This window comes from Podarcis raffonei, chromosome 11 (genome assembly GCF_027172205.1).
Source record: "Podarcis raffonei isolate rPodRaf1 chromosome 11, rPodRaf1.pri, whole genome shotgun sequence".
Lineage (NCBI taxonomy): Eukaryota > Metazoa > Chordata > Lepidosauria > Squamata > Lacertidae > Podarcis > Podarcis raffonei.
In genome coordinates, this window is record NC_070612.1 from 57,220,207 (window position 1) to 57,236,746 (window position 16,540).

General features: G+C 40.9%; 1 protein-coding gene across 3 annotated transcripts in view; it reads left to right on the forward strand.

The window, feature by feature from the left end:
• PTCH1 (patched 1) overlaps positions 1-16,540 on the forward strand; it is a 111,502-nt gene that overhangs the window by 51,708 nt on the left and 43,254 nt on the right. For all 3 annotated transcript variants that reach the window (XM_053409173.1, XM_053409174.1, XM_053409172.1), the window contains 10 exons: positions 1,888-2,077; positions 3,886-3,952; positions 4,066-4,157; positions 6,395-6,593; positions 9,239-9,360; positions 10,911-11,058; positions 12,363-12,494; positions 14,161-14,316; positions 14,775-14,873; positions 15,347-15,472. In XM_053409173.1, the coding sequence (XP_053265148.1) occupies positions 1,888-2,077; positions 3,886-3,952; positions 4,066-4,157; positions 6,395-6,593; positions 9,239-9,360; positions 10,911-11,058; positions 12,363-12,494; positions 14,161-14,316; positions 14,775-14,873; positions 15,347-15,472 (1,331 nt within the window). The remainder of the gene's footprint in view (positions 1-1,887; positions 2,078-3,885; positions 3,953-4,065; positions 4,158-6,394; positions 6,594-9,238; positions 9,361-10,910; positions 11,059-12,362; positions 12,495-14,160; positions 14,317-14,774; positions 14,874-15,346; positions 15,473-16,540) is intronic.

Here is a 16,540-nt window from a genome sequence, read left to right on the forward strand (position 1 = left end):
AGAGATGAGGAATGCTGTCTTTTGTCTTGCACAAGACTGGACCTCTTGGCTGAAATTAGTGTTAAATTCCATATATTCCAAAAAATAAAATAAGGTATAGATTTAGGAATGGAATGGCAGAGCATGTATTGTTCCTGTGGGAATGTAGAGATTTGTTGTCTTGTGAACATGTGTCATGTAGGTTGGAATATCAAAATTCCACCGGTGTCTTAGTAAGCTGAATTAAAGCTTCAGAACTGATGTCCATGTAAACTTTGTTACAATAAGCATAAATTACCTAGCAATGAAAGCGAGGGGCTTATTTGCAAACGCATTGTTTTGAGATGAAAATTTAAAACCAAAGGTGGAAACCAATTACCCAATGTTTTTGTTTCATCTTAATCAATAAGATTAATAAATTAAAAATTAATAAATTAAAAATTAAAAGTGGGGCCTGACAGTATCTGGAGAGCCAGATTTAAAAGATGCTTTAACCATTTACTTTTTTTAAAAAGAGGCTCTGGCCCACAGTGCATTTCAGTTTGTGGACAGCGGTGCTTCTGGTTTCTGCAGTTTTCTTTGCTGTTCAGCTGCATCACATGCCATTCTAGAGACGATGGAGGGATGGTTTTGCATGAGGTGGGGATGGAACAGTCCTGGTGCATCTTTGGATCACGGTGCTCAGTTCTCTAGATACAAGCAGTTGGGACTGTTATTGAATGTGTCATTTTATTTTTAGTTTCCTTTTGTTTTCTTCCTCTATGGCTGCAATCTGCCTTCTGGAAGAAGGTACAGGGTTATAAAGACTAGGACTAGCCGCCTAAGAAACAGTTTCTAACCAAATGCGATTCTGGTTTTAAACACAGTGTAAGGTAGTCTCTGTGGGAGTATATTGTATTTAATTATGGGGTATCAGAGTTTTTGGGGGGCTAACCAGGGGGGCTAACCAGACTGGGATAGCAGGCCTGTTGGTTTTTTAATGTCTGATGTAGGTTTTTTTCAATTTCGTTGTTCTGTATGGGACGATGACAATAAAGATTATAGTATCGTAATCCTGTATACCTGGGAGTAAGCCCCACTGAAAACCACGAGACTGAGTAGAGCTATATAGGATCGCACAGTCTCTGACTTCATTTTAGCTTCCTTTAGACCTTTAGGCTGCATAAATGTGTCTCCTTGTTAGGTTTCTTGACTTTTTAAAGATAAAATTTGCCTTGGAATCCAAATTCTGGTACATCCTAGCTCACTGTAGCGATTCTAGACACTTTGAATTGATCGCTTAAGTGTAGCTGACTCTGTTCCTCTGAAACTGCACCGTTATGTGACCCTAACTTAACAGTATTTTTATGTTTTAACTAGCAGCAGCAAGACATACTAATGCTCATTTACTCTTTCCCTCCTACCTCCTTTTTATGGAAGATAAACATTTCCCCTTCTGCCATTGCCAAATTATTTAGGAGAAGAGTGTAAATTGAAGTCATTTATCTTGAAATGTGCCATTGCAGCAGACTGTTTATACAAGTGCAAGAAATTGTAACAGAGAAATATTTGGTCTGGTCTGCAAGGAAAAGGTTCCTTTTTTCCCCTTTTGTTAATAAACTTTCTACGTGTGGAAATTTTGGTGTGATACTGAAAGACCATGTGTCTAGCAGGAATCAACTTAACACACACCTCTGTTTGTGAAGTAGGAACAATTAATTGGTTTATTTTTTATATAAAGGGAAATTTCTGTCTTTTTGCTGCACTGTAGATGAAATTAGCTCTCTTTAAAATTGCTTCAGTTCTTAACTGGCTACAGAACATTCCATGCATATGGGAAAGTTTATTGGTGGCCTGTGAGCTCTTAGAATGTGAATCCAGAGTAAGTTATTGTTGGCTGATCCCAGGTTGTAAATATTTGTCTGTCAGTTGGTGGACGAGTGAGTCGGGAGTTAAGTTACACGCGCCAGAAGATTGGAGAAGAGGCCATGTTTAATCCCCAACTCATGATTCAGACACCACAAGAGGACTGCGCTAATGTGCTAACAGCAGAGGCACTACGACAGCACCTTGAATCTGCACTTCAAGCCAGCAGGGTACACGTGTATATGTACAACAGGTAAGGTGGAATGGAGAGAAAAGGCTATGTTATTTTAACTTCCCGGAACTAAGAATAGCTTAGGACCTGACAACGAGGTGCAAGAGTGCCATGGTCCCGCTTTGAATTCTCCTGCTGTTAACACGTGAAGACGAATTCATGTAGAGGAGATAACACAGGCTTCAGATGTGCATCTCTGCTGCGAAACTTTCCCCTTTCGGCAATGCAGTGGGAGTACAGTAAATGGAATGGCGGCAGACTTGCACATCTGGTTTTCAATATTTAGAACCCTCCCAGCAACTCGTGTTCCTGGAGGGCCACTTTGAAGGAAGCAAGCGGAAATGGGCCGGTGCCTTCAGCCTCACAGTGGCTGTCTGTCTAATTCTTTTAGCCACAGATGCCTCTTTCTTGGTTCCTATTTAGCATCTCAGTTGGCAATGGGGGAAAGGGGATAGGTAGCCCCTCGAGAATTAGTTTTAGCCCTGGAATCTCCAGGTGTTGACCTTAGCTTAAAATGTCTGAAGTTACTCTGAACAAGGTGTTTCAGAAAATAATCGTTCATGCCTCTATGGTGCTCATACAGATTTGGTATTGATATAAATAAAAACAGAACTACCCTCTTATTTAATTTGTTTTGGTTTTTTTCATTTGTTGGTATGCTGACATATATAAATATTGCCTTATGAAAATCTGTGATGCTAAACAAAGTTTTTAGTTAAGGTTAATAGCACAGGTTTGGACCTAATCTTGAGGCATTTACGGTCTGTCATATTTCAAAGTCAGAAGCTGTTTTCGATACAGCGTAGATAAATGTGCAGCATAAATTTTGCCTGACGCACTAATGGGTTTCCAAGTAGCAAAAAGTCCTTAGTGTTCACCAATTGGTAACATAATAGTCACTCCAAACAATTTGTCTACAGTACAGTATTCCAGGTTTTGCTTTTCAAAAGTCTTTAAGTTGGTGTCTGATAAACGAGAGAGGGTTGTGTGTGCAGTCAATTTCATTGTTTCCAAAGGGTGAAGGAAATGTATTGATTGAACAACCAAGTCAACATCGTATGCCACTATAATCTTTCAGGATTTTAGCTCCATAGAGGTTAACTAATATAATTCAAATTGAAGCATGCCAGAAGAGTGATAGGGTGTGTCATGGCAAAAATGATGCCTGCAAAATAAACCTCCAAATGAGCAAAACATTTATTATTATTATTATTATTATTATTATTATTATTATTATTTTATTTATAGCCTGCCCATCTGGCTGGGTTTTCCCAGCCACTCTGGGTGGCTCCCAGCAGAAACACAATAAAACATCAGACATTAAAAACTTCCCTAAACAGAGTTGCCTTCAGATGTCTTCTAAAAGTCAGGTAGTTGTTTGTTTCCTTGACATCTGAAGAGAGGGTGTTCCACAGGGAGGGCGCCACTACCGAGAAGGCCCTCTGCCTGGTTCCCTGTAACCTCACTTTTCGCAGGGAGGGAACCAGCAGAAGACCTTGGAGCTGGACTTCAGTGTCCAGGCTCAGCGATGGGGATGGCAAGGCAATCATACCACATTGAACACAATACTTGACTGCAGACATATCCAGAAATAGTGTTCCCAACCATTCCTGCACAATTCAAGCCCTGATTATAAAGTAGCATTCTCTGCAACAAACAAAAACTGCCCTGTTTTGATGATTGCACAACAGGCCCCTTTTTCAGGAGTTAAAAGTGCTTCACCTGTGCTTTACAGTTCCCCTAAAGGTGTACCACCTACGTGGGGGACATTGAAAAAATAAATGTGTGCATTTATGGTTTTGATGTGATTTGCTCTTAATTTTTTACAGACAATGGAAATTGGAACACTTATGCCATAAATCAGGGGAACCGATCACAGAAGGTTACATGGACAAGGTACATATAATACGTTGTATTCTGCACACGCTTTCCTCTGTAAATAATAGTTTTGTATTGAACTCTTTAACGTTTCTTAATTTGGTGTGTGCTTTTTTTTCTAACTTTGACAGATCATAGAACATCTTTACCCTTGTTTAATTATCACACCTTTGGATTGTTTCTGGGAGGGTGCAAAGTTACAGTCGGGGACTGCATATCTACCGTAAGTGCTGTTTTCTACAATATAAACCAGCGTGGACTGCATGGTAGCCTTTCACATTATTATGATTTGCTCTTATGCTGCACTGGCAACAAAATATCAGAAGTTGCATATATGTGACTTTGACGAGGGTTTTGTCTTAATAATGGAGGTGGAGTCACAAGACAAACAACATGTTCAGACAAGACTCTCCATCTGCAGGAATGTAGCTGCCTAGGAGAAGTCACATCAGACCCGGGTACAGCTGCAGCGGTTTCACGAAGGTTTCACATCCATGTGCATGTGATCTTGGATCAGACGTTGCTTCCTCCAGGCATTCAGCTACTGCCTCATGATTGAGCCATTCCACAAAGACCGTGGACCAGCTTATAAATAGTATCTCAACAGACAAATTTTTATTTGCAACCTTTAGTCCTCCTCTTTAACAACCAATTTAGCATTGACACTGAAGTGATTGAGCTTTGAACTTTATCGAGGGTTGTTTTCCAGGGTTGTTTTCTGCAGTCATTTTGAAGATCTGTGTGTCCTGTGTCTTAAAGTGCATGCCATGGAAAGGAAACAAGTATGCAAATTTCTGGAAAATCGGTCTCCTGGTAGATGTCCTGAGTTTTTGCAGTGCTTCTTCTCAGACGAAGTGTGCTGTCACATTTCAGCTTTTCACACATTTTAGCACAAAAATCTTCTAAAAGCCAACAACCTTGAAAACAACCACTAATCTTTCTTCCCATGCAAGAAAAGAAAGGAAAGGAAAGGAAAGGAAAATAAGAGAGAGCAGCTCTGTCTTTGTGGGGCAAGGCCAGGGATACTTTCTAAAGCGTTGTGGAAATGGTTTCACAACACATTCACCATCCTGAAAACAAATGCCTGTGAATGCAGAGAATCTGAATCTGTGTTCAAGCTACTTCCATCATACTTTTAGAACGCATGTCCCAGCAGCAACAAAGGTTATTTTGAGGGAAATAAGCTTTGTTCCCTCCTTGTTTTTAATTCTAACGTACAATAGTACCGATGGCCTGAGAATTCTCTTTGGCTGAAAGTATGTGAATTGTCACCTTGAATTAAAAATAATAATCTCAGGAAGAAACTAATCCTTTGTTTATTTGATTGTTCAGTGGCACAAGGTATCTCTTTTGGAAGATTGTTATATGTAACGTAATGTGTCCATCAAAGAGTTAATTTTTAATCAGTTTAGACATTTTTGGTTAATTATGCAAGACTTAGCTTTTGTGTTATTGTCTTTGCCCTGGTTTGCATGTCTCTGTAAAAGCAATTTGCAATGGCCATCTCTTAACCTTCAGTGTAGAGGGTTTTTTTTTTAGATGGGGGAATAAGGGGGTTTGTGTTTTCTGGTTGGGAGAGTTTGAATAATGACTTAAGCCTGGTTAAGCAGATACAGTAGTTTGAACCGCAAAATAAGGCAGCCAAAAGCCTTTATAGTCTATCAACATCATGAAATCAAAACTGGAGGTAGGACAAATAGAAAGACAGTCATGATGGTGGCAGCAGCTAGTGCTCAGGCATTTTTGAGTCGATGGCTAAGTTAACAAGAGTTTGAAGGAACACAGTGACTATTAAGTATAAAAAAGCGAGAACCTTATTGATTACATATGAAACGTGTATTCAGAGGCAAGCAATTCCTATGTGATATGAAATTCTTTCTCCTTTTAAAAGTAACTAAGAAGTCAGTAATCCCAATTTTAAAAGTATCGAAAGGCAAGATCAGACATTAAATTTCTTGTCCATTTGAACATCCCTGGCCATACACATGAACCCAACATGATGTGGCAGTTAGATATCAAAGAATATCGGCCAACCTCAGTGTCTGTAATTCCACAGCCAACTACAATAGTGTCATCACAGTTCTAGAACTTCATTTAGGTAATATTTGTAACCTCCCCGTTCAGATGTTATAGAAAAAACATTTATTTTGGGATGGGTGGGACTATTCACATTAACAAGAAATTTGTTGTCTGAAACCAGTCCTAAGATATGATTTCTCAACCGTCTTCAACAGTGGCTACTGAAGAATGAATATCACGTGTAGCACAGTTTAAAATAGGCAGAATCAAGAGTAAGTTCTGCTCAGTTAATAGGGCATAATTAGGGTGAATTATATCCATAGTTTGGGCTTTTGATGTTAATAAGGAGGGTTGGGAGGGGGAGAAGTGTATATTGTGAGTCAGTGTGAAGGTTGTTGATGCCTTTTTGACCATTATGTTCCTACTCTTTTGTTTCTCCAGAGGGAAACCCCATTTGCAGTGGACCAACTTTGACCCCTTAGAATTCTTGGAGGAGTTAAAGAAAATAAACTCGCAAGTAGATACCTGGGAAGAAATGTTGAATAAGGCAGACGTTGGACATGGGTATATGGATCGACCTTGCCTGAATCCTGATGACCCTGACTGTCCTATCACAGCACCCAACAAAAATTCAACCAAAGTAAGTTAGCTTGGCCTTTGTTGGCTAACTCAGGAAATGTGGAAGGAGTGGTGGAACCCTACAATCCTCTAAGCCAGCCTCAAAAATAAATTTCAATTTAACCCTCCTGAAAGTCCATTTTATAGGTACATGTGGGCAATGTGTTGCCTACAGCTGTTCTTAGAAATCTCATAATAACAGCTTTCATATTGATTTTTAATTTTTTTTGAAGTGTCTCTACCTCATGATAACTTGAGATAAATGATAAATGATTATGATGTGATTGGGATGAAGAGTCAAAAACCTGGAAGCAAATGAAGATATGATAAACAAAACATAAAATGGATTCCAGAACAAAACAAAACAAAAAACCCAAAAAAGATAAGATGGAATTCAGACGGGATACTTTCAGCTCCTCAGAAGAAGAGTTGTGTGCAAATGTGCCAAATAAATAAATGGCTGGCATTGCCACCTGGGCAGAACAGTCTTGACCAGTCTTGTTTACAGTGTTGTTTCACATCCTCAGAGAGAAGATTTTTATTTAAGAACTCCTTTCAGCTTTGTAAAACAGACCATGGCTTCACCACATTTTGATTTAGCACTCCTGTTGGAATTTCCACTGCATGTATTTGTTTATGGGTTGCAGACTGCTTTCTGTCTGTCTCCATAGATCTTCATTTGCTTGTTGCTCCTGGCGTCTCCTGAATATGCGTTGCGCTTTTTGGATTTTCAAATGTGGGCATGATAGAAGGAGAGAGCGAGCGGGGGAATAGGCGATATTGGGAAAGAGATGAAACTATTCCGTATGAGTGTCTTCCTGGGAGTGTTGATTTTACCAGCTGTTTGTAGTGACATGCAGTACTATCTTCAGCTTTGTTTATGCCCTCCTGCAAAGCAAGGGATTCTAGGATATCAAAGTGACTAGATTCGTGAGGCCACTAGGGCAGTTCACCAACTATGTCTACTAAGTGCTAACTGTGACTGCCATGTGAAATGTTTATCCCTGTTCCGCTTCCTCCAACTGTTCCTACAAACTGGTTCTCTGTTTTGGCTCAGGAACATGTTTTATAATAGAGGCTGCTTTTGATTTAAATTATAAGTGGTAATATTTGAAATTTGCATGCATATGTGTATGAACAGAGAGAGGGTAAGTGGGGAGGAGAATGAATGTGTTTTAAAAGCACGCATTGTTGGATGAAAGAATCCCAAATTCGTTGTGCAAGTTAAAAATAACTGTCTTGCATTCAGTTGTCACTGAGCTATGATTGTGGAACTGACTTTGTTTTATGGTTTTAGTAGCTTGGATCCAGAGCTTGCTTTGTGTGAAGAGAAGTCACTTCCACTCACACTAGGGTGGGCTTTTTTTTTTTTTTTTAGGGTGAGATTTATGCTTCTGGAGGAGAACTTGTGGGGCAACAAAAGGAATAGCCCCTAAAAGAATACTGATGTATTCATAGGATTTGAAACTGAATGAACTCCCTTGCTGTGGTCACTAAGCTTCAAGGCAAAATGAAGCCTTCCCTTGCTTCCAGTTCTCCATATTTTGTTTGGTCTGCAGTCTAGAGACAGGAGCAATTTAGTCCAGTGTCAGAGGTCTATACTCCATGGAAGGCCACAGGAATGTGACCTTACAGATTCCTTGACTCCCTAGGTATATGAATGTAAACAGTAAGAACCGTGCTCTTATTTGGTCCCTCAGTAAATGGAGAATGTTCTGGCGGTTTCGGACATATTCTCATACCTTTTCTGGGAGCTACCAAGGAAATGAAGTATTCAACGTTTTCTTTTTCGTTTTCGGTTGACAGTCCCCAGTTGCTGCACCCAAAGGAGCAAAATATATACTAAAGAACAAAGTTCTGTTGTTGTTCACCTCTCTAGGGATTCAGAATGCTAAAGGTCTGTTACACTTCCCTGAGTCGGTTGGCCAGCCCAAGTCCTTTCCAACTGACCATTAATTATACAACTTCAAGAGAAGTTTTAATTGCCTGAATTAAAGAATAGTTCGATCAGGCTTTACACTTCCATGGCAAATATAATTTTCGGTGTTACTGTGAGGGGGATACTAGAATGGGTATTATGATAAGGCAACTATATTTTCCAAGGATGTTTACTGGAGGGAGAATTACAAAGGACTATGTTTAATTTGATAACTGACAGTTATTTAGTCCTGACACTTATTAGAAGCCTAAGACCCAGTCTGGGTGTACATCGCCATGTAAATGAATCATGGCTGAAAGACAAGGTCTTTGACATGTGCTTCTTCCGTCAGCCCACAACTTGCATGGATTTAACTTGCACATTTTCAGCTTTACGCATGTGGCAAATAAAAAGTGAAAAATAAATAAAAGGGGGTGGGTTCCTTTGAAAAATGACTTTGTCAATCTCACCCGTCATTGAACACAAGGGGTTTTAACTACACGGTTTGGCTTTGGGTACAATCCCCGGAACATAACCCCACGTAAATATGAAGTATTTTTACAGTTCAAGTATGTTCCTGACTACTGCTTAACCCTGAACCCTTTCAGAGCTTGCTGCAGGATTCCTGTGTACTATCAAACTTGTCTTTGGGGAGTCCCTGAATTCATGTTAGTGGTCCTGTTTCATTTTATTGTCTTGTGCTTTCTTATTGGCCTATGGTTCTGTAACATCTTTTGTTTGCCTTTTAGCCTCTAGACGTGGCCCTTGTTTTAAGTGGAGGATGCTATGGGTTATCCAAAAAATATATGCATTGGCAGGAAGAGCTGATCATTGGTGGCACAGTTAAAAATGGTACTGGGAAACTTGTCAGGTAAATACCAAAGGCCTTGTCTCATATATCCTGTTTCTTTCTCTTTAAAAAATATATAATTCTCTTGAAAACCTTTGCCACCTGTGGGCAAGGTGTTGCTAAGCTGGGTTGTCTATGGTAGGTCGTGAAATCTCCTTTCTGAATGTTTCCATGACAATTTAATTGCTTTCTAGAGTAATCTTTCTTACTACATATTATTTGAACGTTTTGACAATTTGTACTAGTTATATATGCTTTCTGTACAGTGCAGTTCCACTTTGGCTGTAGGTCATCTAGAGTTACTGCTTTATTACGGGTTCAGCAGAATAGGGTTCAGCCAACTTGGAAGGACACAAAATTGTAATTAAAGTGTAGTTCACATTTAAGCCACAGTGCTTTTGTTCACACTTCACTCATAAGGTCTCTGTAGCAGCAGGCCTATGTATTTGCTTCATACACAAAAATACATATGTATTTTTTCATGTTGTAAGCTGCCTTGAGCATAGTTTGAATTGTGGAAGGGTGGTATACAAAAAAGTTATATATGTTTGGATCAGGAGAAGAAAAAGCAAGCAATGTATTATGGAAACTGAGTTGCCAGAGAGCATCCTTCACCATCTAATAATGGAAAGATTTTAAGCAATTCAGCTGGGAAAATAGAATTTGTTGTTCATTCAAATGTTCGTCACTGTATGCCCAGGGTACACTTACATGGACCTTACATGATTTAAATGTATTCTGTCTCATATGTATAAAAATTGGGGGACTGGTTTAAGGTAACGATCCTGTCTTCACTGATATAACCTTACTGCAAGTGAAATAGTTCTAGTCCCTGGAACAAAGTGACCCCCAATAATACCATAGCTGGCCCTTCTTGCAGTAGGGAAATTAATAAGTAGCTCACAATATTTGTAAGTTCCAGTGCATGTGTACAAGATATATAATTTGCTTGATTTCTCCAAAATGAATTTGAGTCATCGAACAATGCAAATTATTTTAAAACGATGCAATATTTAAAAGTAGTAAATCACATATACCAATATTAATATAAAAAACTGAACAACAAATATTTATAGCTACAGCATTTAAAAAATAAAAAGCCAAAAAAGAAAAGAGTTTTCCCCCAGGTGCCTGGGATCCTGTCTTGCAGAGGATTTGTTACAAATTTGACTTTAAGCAGATGGCTATCAGAGCCTAAAGATAATTTGTGACTTTATTCTGTTTTATTTCCCGGCATTTATTCCCCAGCTTTTTGACAAACACTCAAGGTGTTTTACAGTCACAATAAAGCAACACATAATGAAAATGAAACAGAAATGAGGTGAAGCGTATTAACGTACAAAGCCTCCTTTTGCTTCGACAGCCCCTTGATCCACTTGCTCCTGAGTTGGCTTTTCCAATGAGCAGCAGTTCTTCGAGGTCTCAAGCAGAGATCTTTTCCAACCTTGCTAACCCAAAGGTCCCTTCAAGGTGCTCGTTTTAGGACGCCAGGCGCTGAAAATGTCTTCGTTTAAAATGTCTGCCCTAAACCCTTTCCTCCTTCTAAGCTCCCACCTCCCTTCCTCTTGCAGTGCCCAGGCTTTACAAACCATGTTTCAGTTAATGACTCCTAAGCAAATGTATGAGCACTTCAAGGGGTATGAGTATGTTTCGCACATCAACTGGAATGAAGACAAAGCAGCGGCAATTCTGGAAGCCTGGCAAAGGATGTATGTTGAGGTAAAACAAGAAACCTACCTGGTGAACCATTTCTGGTGGGCTTTCCTAGTACAGTGGGTTACATACGCTTCAGGTTACAGACGCTTCAGGTTACAGACTCCGCTAACCCAGAAATAGTGCTTCAGGTTGAGGTTAAGAACTTTACCTCAGGATGAGAACAGAAATCGTGCTCCGGCGGCGCGGCAGCAGCGGGAGGCCCCATTAGCTAAAGTGATGCTTCAGGTTAAGAACAGTTTCAGGTTAAGAACGGACCTCCAGAACGAATTAAGTTCTTAACCCGAGGTACCACTGTAGGCTTGTGGAAATGTCCATGGTCTGTAGAAGGTATGGGAAAGCTGTTGATGGGAGTCCATCTCCCATCCTCATCCCTGGCCATAGCGTTCATAGAATCACAGAATTATAGAGTTGGAAGGGACACCAGAGGCCATCTAGTCCAACCCCCTGCAATGCAGGAATCTCAGCTAAAACATCCATGGCAGTGAATACTTCTTCATTGAAGCTCCATACAGTAGAACTGTGTGCCCTCTGTTCAGAACAGTAGCAGCAAAGGATTTTAAACTTGCCTTTTTGCTTTCAGCCTAGATGAATTTGCTGTTGTGAGTGACGTTAAAGAGACATACAGCATTTGTTTTCACTCGTGAATTTTAAATCCTGGTGCGCTCTTCTGATTTGCTGATCCGACAGTGAACTGCCATAGCTTTAAAGAGCTCGGCTGGCTTTAAAAACACTTGGTCAGTGTGGTTATCCAGCAAAGGTGTCTGGAACACATTAGCCAGCCATAGAATCTGTTCACAGCTGCAGTCCCATTGGTGAGGTCATGTGACATTATCTGGCCTTTGTTTCCCAGGGGTTGACCTCTGCTAAGCTGCTTGCGACCTCTCTAAAGTGCCCAGCCAATGAAGAAAGAGAGGATTGCTCTTAAGAATTTGTTGTTTTAGATTAGAGGCACAACTGATATAACAACAAATCAGTTGTAGACTCTTGGATCGAGAGAGCAAAGAAATTAGACGGGGGTGGGGGAAGCAGGGGAGACTGAGCGCGAACCGTCTTCAGTTTCACTATTTCAAATAAATTGCCATATTCCTCTCCTCTGGGGCACACAAGCTTATTTGATCTATAGTAGCCTGCTGAGCCTCTCTGCCAAGTATGGCAATTATGCAACAAAGAGTTAATGACATATCCGTGTGTGTGTGACGCACACACATACACAAACAAATAAAAGCTGGTTTTAAATCATATCCCCTGCAGGAACGCATTGTATTGTCCTCCTTTCCTTGATCACTGTTCCCATCTCCTCCTCACAGATCGTCCATCAGAGTGTGGCACAAAACTCTACACAGAAGGTGCTTTCCTTTACTACAACTACCCTGGAAGATATCCTAAAATCGTTTTCTGATGTCAGCGTTATCAGGGTTGCCAGCGGCTACCTATTAATGGTAAAATGAACACAATATTGCTTTGATTCTGCATAATGTTCCTGCGACTCGTTTTAAAGCAACCCATCATAAAAGCATTCCTGCAGTCACGTTAAAAACTTTATTTGGGGCAATCTCTTTCCTTCATGTCCGTATCTTAAGAGAACCTGTGGCTCATTTGAGAAAGTGCACACGTGGGATAGATGGAGGACAGGCTTGATCTCTGCAGTTTCAGCTAAGCCAATGTTTGGGGAACCTCAGGCCACAACCTATCTAGAACTATCTGGCTCTCTGAACTCTTCCTAGACCATTCCCCTTTCTCTCCCAGATGAACACCTTGCTGGCTCTTTCCTATACAGTCCTTGAGTGCTTTTATTGATTTGGAATGTGTCTGTGAACTCTGATAATGACTCTTCCTTGCCCGGATGGACAAAGTTGGGGTGGGGGTGGAGGTAGAGGGGGGAAACTTGTGTAGGAACCCCTGGCTTATGTGTGACTGGAATGCAGTCTACTGTACAAAGGTCACAGTCACTTCCCCCTCTGGCCATACCCAGTTTTGTCACCAAACCATGGCAGCCACTGGCATGTAGACCCCGCCCCCCAAAGACCTGCAGAAGAAGGAATGTGACCTGAAAAATGTTCCGCTCCCCCGAGTTAAACCATCTTTGCTAGCAGAAAAGGCATTTGCGTGGTCAGACCTTTAAACCTTCCCCTTAAATAAATTCAGACAAGACTCAAAATTTTGGTTTGGTTTTTGGCAGAATTTAGGCCACAACTTTATTGATTACAGCAAGTGAGTGGTTGCATAGGCTCTGGTTCGACTAGCTGGTTGAAGGTAGCGCTGACCCAGGGCACCAGCATAGGTCAGCCTAGGGTGAACACCTGGATAGGCGGAAAGCCGGGAACAGGCTATGTCCACCACCCAATGTCCCCCTGGACTAAGGCACGGGCACAACCCCCTCTCAGGGGTTGACCAAACCATTGAGTCCCTGGATTCCTTTAATGGAAAACCCTTCACATAGGGATGGCGAGAGCGTTCTCCCATCCCTATCACCTGAACCAGAGCCTATCTGCAACCTTACAAGTTGTGATGATTTGCTATGCGGCAGGTGAAACCCAAATGGCACCAGCCAATCAGCCAAGTGGGGAAAATTCCTGCCGTGCCCCTGTCCCAACAACAGGTGACACACAATGGCATAGCAAGGTCAAGCGCGCAAGCCCTAAAAGTAGGGAGAGGTGGGCGGGTGTTCCGATGCACGCACCGAAAGAGGAAGCTCTGGGTCACGTGCATAGGTATATATAGGTCCCTTGATCTGTTTAGGCTGCGTCCCATTGGCCTGATTAAACCCAGCATCAAGGGACCTACCAATTGGGTGTTGTGGCTATCCAAACGTACCCACCCACAACACAGGGTTTGGTTGCCAGGTTTCCCCGCAAAACATGCCCTTTTCAAGGGAGGACCCAATTTGCCTGAGACTTGTCAATCTGAGTTCAGACTCTCTGACAGTATTTGAGGAGAAGGGACCGTTGCTCAAAACTGTGCCTTACAATATCTGTGTCATGTAAAAGTGTATTTAGTAGGCGAAACCTTTGGCTAGAAAGGGGCAATGTTAAAATGTGGCTTGCTTTGTCTGAAATTTTGCTTAAAAAGACCCAACCAACCAACTCTCTTTTGCTCTGCTTTCAGCTTGCCTATGCCTGTTTAACCATGCTGCGGTGGGACTGTGCTAAATCCCAGGGTGCCGTGGGGCTGGCAGGAGTCTTGTTGGTTGCACTCTCAGTAGCTGCAGGATTGGGCCTCTGTTCATTAATTGGGATTTCCTTTAATGCTGCCACAACTCAGGTACTGAATGAATAGTTATTAAGAGTTTGGTCAATTTATTTGCCGGGATGAATCACTGGGGGAGGGAATGTAAAGAGCTCTGGAATTGTAGCTGTGCTAGCATGCCAAGCAATGGACATTTTACAGGTTTAAGCTGAGAGAATAACCTATGGTTAGTCAGCAGGCAGACTGAATGGGGAACATGTGATTGTTATCTGCATTTTAAGGCAATAGTAGGACTGTAGTTTCAGCATAGATATATACATAGGTAGAAACATCCCACAAGATGCAAGTGGCCCTATAATTTCGCTTTAGGATTTTGCACGAAAAGAACAGGGATGTATCAAGCATTAGAGGGTAACAGAAATCTGCATGAACAAATTTGGAAAATTATCTCAATTAGCTAGCAGGTCATAATTACTCAGGTGAGTCATAAGCCTCCTATAAACACTCTTGGTTCTTCTTTCCTTTTTGTGCAGGTTTTACCCTTCCTTGCTTTAGGAGTTGGTGTAGACGATGTCTTCCTTTTGGCACATGCATTTAGCGAAACTGGGCAGAACAAGAGGATTCCATTTGAGGTAACAGCCAATTGTTTGGGACAATGCAAACCACTATATCTGAGCTAGAGGTGTATGTATGATTCGTAATGCAGGTAACCAGGATTATCATGCCTTCTTAATTTTTTGTCCCGAGTGAAATTTCTTAGCTCAGATATTCTGGCGACAAGAAAACATCTATTTTCATATCGTTCACGGTAGCAAATGGCTTCATACAGATGAAAATGTATCATTCTGGATAAATTTTCCACTCATTTTCTAGAGTGAGTCTTGTGAAATAACTGATGGGTAGCTCATGCCAAATCTACTGCGCTGCAGAATTTTATTTTCAACATGTATTTTTTAATGCCAGTATGGCGTTAATAATACAATAATGTTGCCATTTTTCATGGATAGTATTGATTGTGTGCTATAACTGTGCATGTCTGTCTGAATGGTCTATATTTCCAGTATGCAATAGTATGGTATTCTACAACTTTATATGTATTTTTCAGGACAGGACAGGAGAATGTCTGAAACGCACTGGGGCGAGTGTGGCCCTTACTTCCATCAGTAATGTTACTGCGTTCTTCATGGCTGCCTTAATTCCCATCCCTGCTCTACGGGCATTTTCACTCCAAGTAAGTTAATGAAGTTGTTTGCTAACACTAGAATTGTTCTTTATCCTCATCAAGCTGACTGTGGTTTGATGTTTGCATCTGAGATGTAATGTGATCCAAGGAGATGGTGCTTGGGAGAACAGAGCAGAACATCCCATCAGCAATTAACTCATCGGGTGGTTCTTTCTGGGTTGAGAATAATCCTCATCACAGTTCTATCAGTGTTAGTGTAGACACCTAGAGTAATCTTAGAGGTGCGTCACTCACAGAGTGTCCTTGTTTTCATGGTGGACAGAAAATGCACTTGGTGGTTATGTTGCCCTTATTTCACAATGCCTTTGTTTGAAACATGGTACAGTCCTAAATGAGAAAATGTTGATTCAGCCCTTGGAAAAACCTTTATGAACATCATTGGCTTAAGAAATTAAGGGATTAGCCTTCCTGCATTCTGTGATTCTCATCTGCGACCCCACTGCAGATCCCTCAGTGACACAAAGCATGTTTGGCAGTAACTGGGGCGCTAGAGTTTTTCTGTTACAGAAGGCACTTTGGAATGGTACAGTACGATTGCATCTTGCACGGGGCTTATGTTCCAAAGATGGCACACATCCTTACCCTTCTGGAGCCCTCATTGAGCAAGTCTTGCCCCCCAAGAAAGCCAGAGTGCTTTTAGAGAGAAAGCGGGACATGCCTGATAAGCAAGGCAGAGAGACCTTGAAAGTTATTTCCAACGCTGGGAAAACCCAATGCAAAAAGAGCTTTTAAAGTGTTTATTTAATTTGACTTGTGTGCATTTAATTTGCCCAGTTTCAACCAGCCTTCAACCACACAAGGTTGAAAGCGCACAAGTTAAACACATGTAAGTTGTGATTGTACTGTATTTTGATGTTCAGTTCTGATGGTTATTATGTAATCAGCCTTCCTTTTTATGCTATTTTTATTTATGGTTTGGTTGACTCCTGGATTGTTTCATATTTTATAACTGTTGTGTTTCATTGTTAGGCTCAGAAAAATAGGTTAGAGATAGTATTTTTTAAAAAATATATAGGCTGTGCAGAGAAAAATTTATGGTTCTTTGTTTACTCGCTT